General features: G+C 43.4%; 1 protein-coding gene across 5 annotated transcripts in view; it reads right to left on the bottom strand.

The window, feature by feature from the left end:
* LOC117454713 (RNA-binding motif, single-stranded-interacting protein 3) overlaps window positions 1–14,104 on the bottom strand; it is a 310,119-nt gene that overhangs the window by 5,217 nt on the left and 290,798 nt on the right. For all 5 annotated transcript variants that reach the window (XM_071204809.1, XM_071204810.1, XM_034093846.2 and 2 more), the window contains one exon: window positions 4,727–4,837. In XM_071204809.1, the coding sequence (XP_071060910.1) occupies window positions 4,727–4,837 (111 nt within the window). The remainder of the gene's footprint in view (window positions 1–4,726; window positions 4,838–14,104) is intronic.

Below are 14,104 nucleotides of genomic sequence, written 5' to 3'. Positions count from 1 at the left end.
CACCTGTGAGGGCTGCATGAAAGCAAATGAAGGGAAGCAGGAGATAATTAGCTATATCAAAATCTTCCTGTCACACGGAGGATGTCCATTTGAAATGTTATATTTCGCTGCAGGACTGCAAAAGGAATTTAAATTAGATATAACAAGGGCATGTAATAAGATAAGATGTTTCCCTCTACCATAACCATTAGTTAACCTATTTAATGTGGCAGGTTGAGCGGGGCATATGTCTGCAGTCGCTGCTGTGGAAAGTCAGAGGGATGTCAAGCCTGGCTACAGTGAAATGGGTTGCTATGGCGATAAAGATGATTTTTATCCAATTTCAACCCTTTTAATACTTCCCTGACCATAGTCAGGGGACAGGTTTAGCCATATAAAACATCTCTAATTGGCAATAAATGGTGTCACATACATACACAGCCACTCATACTGTATCTATGCACACACACACACAAACACACACCTTCGATGCTAGCAGATGGCGGGTGCGTTTGTTTGATGAACGGGAGGCCTGAATAGTTCCTTAACGAGGCTGTGTGAGTAGACTCCTTAAGTCTCTTCTCTACCATCACTCTCTATGACATACAACTATAAGTACGGTATAAAATCACACCGCAATGCAGCAATGGCAGGATAATTTTTTTTTTGTTATGTACCAGCGTAGATAGAACCACTCTGGTACCACAGTGGTTTGGGCCTCTGCACCAACTTAGACAATTTATGAGGATGATAGAGCAGTTTACTTTCTGCTTTCCACAGCTACAAATAGTTTCTATGCCAGCATGTTCAAATACATCACCCAGCTCTCTGTCTGTCACTCAGCCTCCATCTATCAGTCCCCTCTGTGTTGACATGCTGTTCTGTCACATCGTGTGCAAGGTAGAGGATAACAGTTGGTCAAGGCAAGAGCATCCAGCTACTCAGGATGGGTTATTAATGGCAGAGAAGCGTGGGGATGGGCTCTGATGACTATTGATCTAAGCTGTGGGGCTCCTACACAATGGGAACTATTGGAGCTGCAAACCAGCGGTTGTGAATCACAATGCTGTTCCGCCTCACCATGAAAAGCCTCTCCATATCTTGGCCCCGAGGCTTTGTTAACAGCCGCCTGCAGAGATTTACTGTATGCTGGCAAAAATCAGCATCATCTTTTTAATCACTTCCTTAAATACATTCGCATTAGCAGGCTTTTACAGTATATACTATTTCACTATTTACTATCTCTGTAAGAAGGAACCCACCCTGTGGAGAGTTTGACCCACGTTAGCACTATGGAGTCCTGTTTTGTATCTTACGCGCAAAAGCACACACAAATTGGTGAAATGATACACCGTTGTGCCATAGGTTTGACATAATTCCACCGATCTACAGGTTGGCTCTGTTCATTGCTACTTGTATTGAGTTGTGAAGCTTTAAGTTTAACGGTAAAAAATTCAGTTGAACACTAAACTGCCTTTACTGTGACATGTATCCATGCTTTAATGATCAAAAAGGTATTTATTTTTCTCATACTGCCTGTGCTGCAGCACCTATTTTCACCCTCTGTCTGAAACCAGAGCCAAGTCTGCTCTGATTGGTTAGCTGGACAACTCTGTTGTAATTGGTCAACTTCTTAGAGATGTCCTGCCCCTAGGCCTATCATGTACATGCGTTGGAGCACCAGCCAATAGAAGCGTGAGTGTTTCATAGTGATGTCAGAAGTAAATACAAGGGCTACAATTGATTTTCAGGCAGGGGGGGGGGGGTGTGGGAGAGAAACTCCCTCTGGAGGGAACTTTGGGATTTTAACTTTTGCAGACCAATTACATGCGTACAAACCTATATAACACATTACAGGATGGAAAACCCCCAAAAGCATAAAAGCACTCCTTTAACAACTACCCCCTACCGATTGGCTCTGGGAATGTGTTACTGTTTGAATGTGAAGCCACAGAGTGCATGCTCGGTCAACTTTCCCCAGGTGAGTTAAAGTTAAATATCTCAATGCACTGTTATAAAAATGTAGAACAGCACTGTACTTCCCCATGGAAATCCAAGGGAAACAGCCGAGATAATAGAGGGGAGCTCTTCACACAAATCTGTCTTCCAGAGACAGAGAAGCTGTCAATCACCACTGTCACCATGACAACAGAGAGACCTGGGTTCTACTTGCCATGACAGGAGTAGGATGGAGAACACAGAGGGAAGGTCATCTCTTGTCATGTCAAACACTATGTCGCTAACGCACCTACACAAATGTGCACACGATAGAGCATGTGCACATCCACACGTGCACAGCAACTACCAGGCATGAGTAAACACAGAGCATGACAGATAGACTCCTGCTAAGTGGTGAGAGCGCAGAGATAGTAAATAAATCAGTAACCGAGCGATATGCATCAAACATAGACAAATAAATCAATGAGGAGCATGGATGGCATTTTTATGGTGTGCCATCAATAAACATTGAGCCTAAGGTTCTTTAGTATTCTGTAATCAAATTGTTCAAGATACACAGACACCAAATAGAGCAGGGGACTAAAGAGATTTTTGTAAACATTTCATTACTTTTGGTGAGGCAGCTGAATTCCAAAGCAGTGACCAATGACCATCAGACGGCATCGATCCACGCTTCCTTATTACGAGGCAAAGTTTCCCTAGCCACTCCCTTTTAACAGGCCTAACACGCATTCTCGGAAAGCTCCGGTCACCACACCAGTGTCACAGCTGGGGCCGAGCGGGAACATTTGGTTCTTGACTTGGAGAGAAGGCTAACACCGCAGCCACACACAAACAGCCAAGAGTATTCTGAGGTGTGGCTTTCCCTCCAGCGGACATACGCAGTCGTGATAAGTTGTTGCCTTTGGAGACGCTTCTCATGGCAGGTGCTCTCCGGTGGCAAAGGGGAGGTCACTTGACCAGTGGAGGAAATCAAAACAACCTCACCACATGCGTATACACTTGAGAAATGTGCTCTAAGAGTATGTGGTGTCAAGTCCAGTTTACTACACGGATAGTTACAGATCCAGGTTCCTAACCCCTCTTTTAACAGACTTTCTCAATCAGGCATTATGAAAGGGCTCTCACATCTGGCTTGAGAAAAAGCTTGATAGGAAACATGTCTCAATTCCCATAGATGATCAAGAGTGGCATGCCGTGTGTGCAGCTCAGCCATAGAGAAATTATGCTACACAGCACACCGCCTTAGGAAAGCTAAGCAGGCGAAAAGGAGAGAGGAGAGACTAAAGCAGAAATATAAAAAAGAGAGTGGGTGCCTGAACCCACTTTCTCCTATAATACAAGCCGTCAAACATCAGAAGCCATCATCATAGATTAGCCTGTCTCTAATCCTGGCTGTTAGCACAGCTGGGGCAGATTAGGGAGGGGGCATTCCTGAAAGAGCCAACATGGCGTCACAGTTGCTGACAGCTCACCTGGAAACACATGGGTAACTGTACAATACAGCACTGTTTCAATAACACACACACACACACACACACACACACACACACACACACACACACACACACACACACACACACACACACACACACACACACACACACACACACACACACACACACACACACACACACACACACACACACACACACACACACACACACACACACACACACACACACACACACACACACACACACACACAGATCAAACGCAGTGCTGGAGAAAAGCTGCCTGCTCGCCTGCCCCGGGGCAGCGGGGTTAGGGCAGGAAGTCAGGCTTCAGAACTGTGGGACACCTCTAAGTCCATTTTATCCTAAAACAGGGGGGAGTTCCTGGTTTCTGGGGTGGTGACTGTAAGCGGCTGTGTGTGTGGAATAAGAAAAACTAGATTTGACGTGTGAGAGACAGAAAGTATAAGTGAGAAACAAGAGTTAGAGGGTGAAAGGGAATACAGTGCAGAACAGAGGGCCCTGTCACACTGTCGAACTTCACAGGAAATCTGTTTAATGTGGGAGATCAGGGAGGAAACATGCTCTCTTGATATCTGGCCATGAATGCATGGAGTGTAAAACAAATGATACGGCAGCTCCATGGCAGAGCACATGTGGCGACAGCCTAAGTAGCTTTGGCTTTCTTGAAAGGAAATGTAAAATCCATCTTCCACTGAATGTGTACTTTGTTTTTAAACCAAATGAATGATGTTCCCCAAAGATAAAAGGCATCCACTCTGTCCTCCTGAGTTCTGACCCAAACTTGCTGTGTAATGGACACCTGCAGTTCTCCCTCTCAATTTTCTCAGAGAGCATATGCAGACTGTAAGTTGATTTTCCTTTGCAGAACTGCTATGGTGAAAAGCAAACCCGCTAGCCACACAAAATGTAAAGCGCACCTTTCTATGATGGATGTGCCTTGTTTGAATGTTTATTGTTCATAGGGGAATGCAATATAGTCATAGGTTTATTATTGGCCACTTAAAACTGATCCACTGTACATATTTAATTCTGCTTTTATAACCTAGAAAATAATACATCATGAGGAAATTGGTAAGTGTGCTTTCCATTCTAATGGTATTTCACAACAAAAATGCTGTGCAAATTGCTGCGTTATTATTTCACAGTACAGAGCAACTTGTACTGTGTGTAGCATAACAAGTCCAAGTACTTATTGCTGTTCCTGAATGTTCCTGCTGTGGCCGTTTGTCATTCGTCTAGATTATGGCAACTAGGGTAGCTTGTGTTTTGGTATGTGCATGGCTCATAGTAGCACAGTAAGGAGTACTCACACTTCCTGTAGTGCCCAGGGACATATGGTTCATCTGCTGGGCGAGAGGGCCCATCATGCTGGCAGGCTGCATGGACATAGTGTGGTCCATGCCTGGCGTGATCACTGCACCCTGAACGAGAGAGAATACAAGGAGAGACTCAGATGGACGGAAGCACAGAAGAAATGATGCAGACATATTCTTTTATTTATTTATTCTGGTTCTAATTAGCCTCCACGTGAGTGGATGAAAATCATTCTGGAGCCCATGTGAAACCCAAACCAAAACAGAAAAACCCAACAAAAAGACCAAAACTAACCAAACAAAGATATCAGAAAAGAAGCAAACACATTCGAAGGAGGAGTATATACGAGTGTATAAGCAAGAAGAAAGGGCGTGGTGGCCTGTAGTGGTAAGGGGTTAAAAAGGCAAGGCAGGAAGTTGGGGTTAGAAGTGAGAAAAAGAGAAGGAAAGTCAGCAGGTGGACAGGAAGGGAAACAGTTGAGGAAATCGCCCCTCCTAAAAGTTCAAAGCAATAAAAACAGAGGAAGAAAAAAATGTCAGGGTTGGGCCCGGGAAGGGGTGACATGAGGATAACGCAGCCTGAGAAGAAGAAGAAGAAGAAGAAGAAGAAGAAGAAGAAGAAGAAGAAGAAGAAGAAGAAGAAGAAGAAGAAGAAGAAGAAGAAGAAGAAGAAGAAGAAGAAGAAGAAGAAGAAGAAGAAGAAGGACAGTGTCAACAAACAGCAACAGGACTCAGGGACGTTTTTAAGATCACACCATTGTCTTTGGTCTGTCAAAATAATCAATATCTGCTGCTGATGTATCAACAATATGGGTTTGTGCGGTTCATTGATTGCTGAGAGAGGATGCTGTCTCTCCCTCACTCCTGAGCCTCCCCTCTTGGTAAAATGTGTGGCGTGTTTTCCCTAACGGGCGGATAAGAAGGCTAGAAGCTTCTCTTTCACAGTGCAGTGGTACATGAGGGAAAGTGATGAAACCATTGTTGCTCTTTCAACCGTTGCCGTGATAGCTCCATTTCCCCAGCACTGAATCCTCGGGAGGAACACGTTCAAAACCAAGCCCTTTTTCCTTCCACTTTGTGAGTGTGTCTGTGTGTGTGTATATATAATCCTGCAACTCGAGTAGTGCAGGCTGGTGTGTGTGTGTGTGTGTGTGCACCCCGCTGGTGACTCTGTGTGGGCCTATTGGAGAACAAACTGTACAGACACAGCCTGTCAGAATCGCTCGGCTTGTCTACTCCCTGCATTCACAACACAGTCAGCTGACTCTCTCCCTCTCCTCCTTCTTCTACCTCAAACATCTTTCTCCCTATCCCACTCGATATGCAAACTTCATGTGATCCTTACCGGAGTTTGACCTCAGTGCAAAAAGAAAAAAACTCTGTGAAGCTGTGATCACTGTCTAAAGAAGTACAACAGTTACACTAGCTCTTTTGTATTTCTCATTAAAATGTAGTGTTTACTAAGTGGATATTTACACACTAGTAATTTAAAACAGATTGCAGGGCTGTGATATTCATTGTGGATGGTTAAAGCATTTTTAGTCGGGGCTTCTTTCAGGCTGTGTTCAACCACCTTAGCTTTAGGGGGAACAAGCAGTGGCTTGTTTTGTAAGTTATTTTTGAGCAAGAAATGTAATACCATTATTATTTTATAACCTTATTTATAAATGTTCTTAAGCGTAGAAATCAATTGTTATTAAATATTCACTCCAAGTACCCAGGTGTCACTTTCAGATAGCTTAATGGACCACCTGACAACATTTGCTAATAAGAGGTAATAAAATATATATTTACAGCCAATTAAGACATTACTTAAGCAGCTGTACTCACATTGCCTTATTTATAACAGAGCAGACGTATTGAGAAAATGACTAGTTTGAAATTAGCTAGTAATTACTAAGATCTCAGGAAAGACTTCAAAACATGGTGATGATAAAGTGAGGCCTTACAAACAGCTGGTGCAATCCTGCAATACGGATTCTTTAATTACAACAAGCAAAACCCCAATGTAAACTTATTGTAACAGGTATATAAACTTATATTATCTGTTTTGTGTAAAAGAAATCTGTACCTGCAGAGTACCTAGTGCATGTAGCTTAATATTTCTTTGAAAAAATGTGAATATTCAGTACTTAGTCGAGGGGAAACGAGAAGACTGTGTGAGGACAGGAGAAGGATTAGGGAGAGAGCTGATGGAGGTCATGAAGAAGACGACAGCAAGAGAAGAGGAACATGGAGAGGGAGGAAGAAAGAAAGGCTGAGGGACACACAGGGAGAAAGCAGAAGAAGACAAATAAAGAGAAAGAAGAAGGCGAGGAAGAGGGAAGGACAGCGAAAGAGAGGAGCGAGAGCGAAGCAGCAGGAGCTGTGGGCTACCTGTTACTGATTCAGACTCCGACAATGCCTTTATAATGGGAAAGGGAGAGCATCGGAAAGGCTTAATTCACAGACGTGTCAGGGAGAGTTAAGCCGATTTGTGATTTCGATTTTCTGCGTTTGTGAGACTGAGTGTCTGTGAGAGAGGGGGTTTTAGCGTGTGTGTGTGGGGGGTTAGTTTGTCTATCTGTCCTGTTGTGAGTCTGTCCACGGACAGACTGGAGAGCAAAGAAGATGAGAGGGAGACTGACACAAATAGGCAATATATGTTTTTGATTTGTCCTCTGTGGGTAAGAGAAAGACAGAGCAAGAGCAAGATAATGGATGCTACTGACGTATCTGTAACAAATGTATGAGATGATGTTTACAGATCTCTTCGATGTATGCGCCTGTGTCTCTGAAAACCCAAGATGGTATTGATCCCCATGTAGACAGGAGACACCAGCCCCTAGTTGTTAAATACGCTGATATACACTCAGCAACTGGAGGCAATGTACAGTAAATAAGAAATCTTGTAATAAAAAATCTTACAACCAGCAGTGTTTTTTAAGGACCACTCAATACAAGTAAATAGTAGCACTCAGACTGATGGCGCGCTGATCGCTATCAGCTGATATTCATTACTTTGTCTTTAGAGTTACCAGTCAGAAAAAACATTTGTTAAATGGGTAAGGTGAACACATAAATGTCACACAGAGTGCTTTTACTGCCTGATCCATAAAAGCTAAAAGATCTTACACACAGCGAGGTAGGCAGTATTCTTAGGTTGCTCATATCATTAATACGATTATTTTGATAAATGCGGCAGTTAATAATTTTTATTAAAGAGCAACAGTTCACATTTTTTAGGGTTTAATGAAGCTTTCCTCAATTCCTCAATGCAAATAGACAATGCCTGAGAAGTCATTCTATTATATTTATGTTAGTGAATCTGACAAATGAGGAACACCGTTTTTTAACAGAATGTCCTCTGTATTGGCTCCCCATAAAATAAATGTGTTTTCTGACAGGTGAAATGTACAACATTTGGGAGCAAATATACAAAATTGAAAGCTCAAGAGGATCCAACAATGACAGAGGCTGTTTTCCACTCAAACAAAGCATCACTTGTGTCATGCAAGAGGACCGGCACTTGACTCAACACATTCCTCGCTGTATTTGACAGTTGGTTTCTGTATGTGAGGTTCTGTGGTTTGGATACTGATGCAGGTGTGTGTTGAGTTGGGGTAAACGTGACACGCCACACTGCAGGATACTTGCAGAGGTGCTGCGGCTCCACGCCCCCCCCACAGGGTTATACAGCTTTGATACTGTTAGACCCTTCTCCATCTCAAGTGAAACACAGACCGAGCTTGTTCCCTCAGTCGTTATTGGTCTGGAGCGCCTGGTGGTATGGAACATCTGCTGATGATTGACTGGTAACTGTATACAGTACAGAATGCCAGGGACCCCTAATACTAAAGGCCCACCTGAAGGGTGTATTGATACTGAAACAGTATCCATAGAAGCCACACAAATACACAAGTTACTGCATGGTGTGTGTTTGTTCATATCTTTCTGTATTTTCTGAATGTGCTCTTATTTATCTAGATCTTTATTGGTGCTCTATTAAGGTTGACAAAGACCACCCATAACTCTTTCTTAACCAACCTCAACTGTGAACACATTTTTCAGATGCCTTCGTGCACCTTTCCATTCGGGTAAGCCAGAGAAAAGGGAGTCAGTATTCCGGGCTTTTCAATGTAATCCGCAGCATGAATCCCTCCTCGAGGCTAACAGACTACCAACTATATCCAACACAGTGTGTCTACAAGACACAACGTGCCATAGACTAAGCCAGGAAGTAGTAGCGCACACCGATGAATAGCAATGAATGAAACTTCACAAGTTGACATTGATGCAGGGAGCGGCTTATCTGGGCCTTCGTCATCATGTTTAAATTTGAAATGTCAATTTTTTTTACGGTGTTGAAAAAGCTTAATTGCAAACCTGACAAGAACCTACAGGGACACAGGATTGTTACTGTGAAATGAAGCAGCTGGGGGGCCACAACAATGTATGTTAACAGATTAGCATGTGGAGCGCGATACCGATGAAGGATTTATCACCTCTGGCACAGATGTTTATCTACCGTGTTACTATTTGTCCTCCACAATGAAATGACAACAAGAGGGATGACGGATCAGTCTCCTGCCACTTATTGATTCATTCGTCTGTCAATCATGCGCCATATCTCAGAGGTTGCATACTGAATTACAATACTATGTTTTACCACTAAAATCAGCATTTAAAAAAAATCCTACCAGTTGGCCAAGGAGTTGCAATAATTTATGTTACGCCCAGGTCAAGGGGAACCTAGGCGCAGCACAACATTTGCACTCTCCCCACTCCCAAGAATACGGACACCGAGCCATACGGACACCAAAACTGATACACAAATAGGAGTAGCAAAACCAACAAAAAAGAAACAAACCTTAAAACTCAAAATCTTACCTAACCGAGAAAATAAATATACAGGCTTCTTACCTACACTAACTTAAACAGGAGAAAAGGATCAATCCAAAAGGGAAAAGAAAACAAAAGGGTTTGCACTCCTGACAACATAAATCTGTCTTGCAAAGACAGGTAAGGTGAATCTGGCCCGCAGCCAGAGGAGAAGGACAACGTTATCAAGGTGTGAACACAGCACCACAGAACAAAATCTCAAAACAAGCACCGCGTTGGGAGTAGGAGAAGTTGAGTCAGTGAGAGCGGCCGAGGAACTGCACGGCTGTAGCTTAATATGCTCCCGTCTCCACAGGAGAGCATGCAGGAGGTAGCTAATCAGCTAACGGGCACCACCTGCTTGCTCACACACACACACACACACACACACACACACACACACACACACACACACACACACACACACACACACACACACACACACACACACACACACACACACACACACACACACACACACACACACACACACACACACACACACACACACACACACACACACACACACACACACACACACACACACACACACACACACACACACACACACACACACACAGGAGGAGGGAAAAATGTACACACAAATGACCTAACGACCCAGGGTCGTAACACCCCCCCAACTAAAAATCAAACATTTCCCCCTAAAGAAATGTTTGACTCAGATACTAGGTTTAAAAATAAATAAAAATATATATATTCTATAGACGGACTCTTTAAGGACTAACGGACTCATAAAGACTCTAAAGGACTCCAACGGACTCGAAGGACCCTAACGGACTCCGAAGGACTGTGAAGGACGCTGGAGGCATGGTGGCCTGAACGCCTCATCAATTGCGCTATCCTCCACGTTCGTTGCAACGTTTCTTAAGGAGCGCGGCTTGGTTTGGATACAACCTATAGGGGACGTTGTTTCTCTACCCGTCTTTTGCTCCTTCCTTTTTAGACTAGGACAGGTGACGATGAGGTGTCCTTGCTCACGGCAGTAATAGCACTCCCTTTTCTCAGCTGTTTTGGCGTTACCACGGGGAGGAGATTTTACCCTTCCGTCACCTGCCCCAGGATCACGGTGAACTGGAAGATAACAAACATTTCTATGAGTTATTACAAATTCAACTGCCAGTACCGCGGCAGCAGCAAGCGACGCAACTTTCTGCTCATTCAGATAGGTGACAATTTGATCTGACAGCTGATTTTTAAATTCTTCCAAAAGAATGAGCACACGCATGTCCTCTATGGATGTGATTTTGCTGGCTTGACACCACCGATCAAAAAGGCCACCTTTTCCTCTTGCAAACTCCACATAGGTCTGGTTGGCCGTGATTGTGATTGTTCATGGCAATGCTGTTGATTTGTTTTCCCCAAATTAATTACTCTTAAATGCTCATAGTAATGAGGTTATAAGCAAGAAGAAGCTACACACTTGGGGAGGACAATATATTTGGATTGATTTATACTGCGAGTGTGTGTGTTTGTGTTTTTGTGTGTGGGCATAATACGCATGTGAGAGAGGATAAGGCTGCTAGATGAAGCATGTAACAGTATTTGTCATGTCTTCATGGGAGGTTCATTCTTCTGCACGCTCGGATCAGCCACTCTCTGACTGCCTTTTGTAGACAAATGGATCATTTCACACTAAAGCATCTCTCCAGAATATTTACCCTATTTACGAAAGCAAAAAAAGATTAGAAATCCAATTAAAGAAACACAGCGAGCAAATAAAGCTTGTCCAACAAACCAAATCAGCTTCGTCTCAGAATGGATTCTCTCACTATCGCAACATTTCTCAAGGTAATATCCAAAAGCTTATAGTGGAGATGTAGTGGCTCAATATCTCTGTCAGTCACCCTGTGGCACTGCAACAATCTCTCTCTCATATGAATGCAACTTTAACCATGAGCAGACCATCTTTTTGCTGGCACTGGCACAGTAGATGCAGTTGTTCTCTGAAAGGGCATCAGAGAAAAGAGAGACGTAGAGAGAGAGAGAGAGAGAGAGGCAGGATGGATGGAAAGAGACAAAAACAGGGGAGAAATGAGAGGGAGATGTATAGAAAGAAGTAGAGAGGGAGTGTGGACCAGAGAGAGAGGGACGAAAAGATAAAGAGAGGAGAGAAAGAGCAGCGAGAGAAACTCAAGGACAACTGTAGACCCGTCTCAAATTCTGCCTCACCAGTCAAATCCATGAGACCAACATAATGTTCCCCTTCCGAGTCCGCACAACGTTTTATGTGTCAAGGGGGGGAGATAGGTATCACGCAGTGCGCCGAGTCACCCCCATTCGATGAGGGAGGATAGTTACGGCCCGTCCACACAGCGGCGTGCGTTGAAGCTTCCAACGCTTCTGCCCATTCACTATGAATGGGGTGAGGTCACTTTTAGCCGAACTGCATTTTGGGAAGCGACGTGGAGCGTTGCTGGCTTCAAAAGTTGAGCAATGTTCAACTTTTGGCGCCTCGGCAGAAGCGTCAGCCAATGAAATCCCGTTTATACAAATCTGCCAGTACAAGCGCTAGCCAATCAAACCGTGTGTATGCTGGGAGAGACTACGCAGGTAATTTCCTCATATTCCAAAAAATTGAGGGAAAATTCATTATAGCGGTAGTGAATCACCCGGTGCTGTATGATCAGTCTCTGTTCATCTACCGGGATACAAACCGGAGCAGCGAGGCATGGAGGGAGGTGGCAGAGACAGTGGGTGGAACTGGTAGGTTTTCGCCTGTTTGGGGATTTTATATCCAGTTTACTTTGTTTTAACATTGCTATTGCTTTGTATGTCGGGGGCGGGAGATTCATGTGATTGGTTGTTGGTCGCTTTGCTTGCAAAAAATCCCCAAGCTTCAGAAACGCCCACCTCCAAGCGTCAACGCACGCTGCTGTGAGGACGCTCCGTTACGGTTCAGTTTTGAGAGGCCCAGCGAGCGTCTATTCAAAGCCGCAGCCAGGGAGGGCGAGCTGAGGTGCAACGGAGAGGAATTCAATAATTCACCTTCGGTATGTAAGAGCCAATGCACTCAAGCAAATACACACTTGAACCACATACAGTTCACAGAGAGCAAAGGAGGGAGAAACAGGGTGGATAAGTCATGGGGAAAGACAGCAATGCAATGCTTGGCTGGCACTTCAGCTACTCTGTGGAAGTGAAGTAAATCTGAGCGTGTGGGATTAATGATCTGTATGTAAATGGGGTTAACCATTAAGAATGTGTTTCGGCACTAAACCAATGTGTGTTTAGGTAGTTGTGTTTCAGAGTGTGAGCTGCATGTATATGATTGTCTTTTGGACATTTTGGTGATACTTTTCTCATTTTCTTCAACGTTTGCTGACTTGCGTAATGCTGAGCAAACAACAGAGCACAAAAGGCAGGCGGTCATGCTGTCCTGACTTCCCGCGCCTTAACTGCCAAACAGAGCACAGCGTTAGAAGATGTCAGGGAAGTAAGGGAAGACAAGACAAGCGAAAAACAGAGAGGAAAATAAGTCAAAAAAACAACGAGCGGTAGAACAAGCTGCATCATTATTTAGCTGTCCACTTTAAGAAACACTGTCACTTTCTATCAAGTTCCACCGAATGCATCTCTTCCATTAATTGAGGATAAACACATTTGAAAACCCTTCTCTCTTCACTCTCTCTCCCTGTCTTCCTGCTAACAAAGCGCCAGCTCCCTTGCAGGGGATGAAGTCAAGTTTCGTATGGCTGGACTTGTCAAACTTAATCTAGTCAGATAAAAAACAAACACCTTTGCTGGAGCAGTACAAGCTGCAATGCTCTCTGTTTAGGGTCCTATAAGCAAAGTCCGGGTCAATTTCATCTCAACATTTTGACGTCATTCAGTACATCATCTAATATCTCCCACAATTTATAGTTGGACACTACTTTTAAAGAAGATGGTATTTACAAAGGTTATGGGAGAATGAAATGAAGAAACACAACAGCAGCTAATTAACAAGGTTCTTAATAATATATCCATACCGACACTTTACATCATTTGACCAACAACTTACATTTGTCTTAGTGAGAACTACTGACTTTACTCTCAAGGTCAGTGTATCATTTCTTAGTTCCTTATCCGGGTGGAAGTTCCTCACACAGACTATTTATTATGTTTGCCCTTGTACAGTAGTAGGCATTACAAGGTGATAATTGATTCTTTAGGCGAAGCAGAAAGAACGGATAACTCCATTAAGCATAAAAGATACTACTGTAACTCAAGTGGAATATCAAAACCAGTCATGTTCCTCAACAGAGAATGTTTGTTAAGTATGTATGCTTCTGTGAAACAAGGGACCCTGATCTTAAGAGATGTCAAACAGTTTAGCCCTCTGAATTAGTTTAATTTATGTATGAGAGGATTACTGTAATATAAACAGTTCAAGCTGTATACAGTATGTTGCTTTCAAGTATGTGTTACCTGTTTCATATATTAACAGCGATATTCCTGTATCAGTTTCAGCATGTACTTCAGGTGGACTTGAAAAAAACAGAATGTCTTGTGCAT

This window comes from Pseudochaenichthys georgianus, chromosome 11 (assembly GCF_902827115.2).
Source record: "Pseudochaenichthys georgianus chromosome 11, fPseGeo1.2, whole genome shotgun sequence".
Classification (NCBI taxonomy): domain Eukaryota; kingdom Metazoa; phylum Chordata; class Actinopteri; order Perciformes; family Channichthyidae; genus Pseudochaenichthys; species Pseudochaenichthys georgianus.
This window is presented reverse-complemented; position numbering and strand designations above follow the sequence as displayed.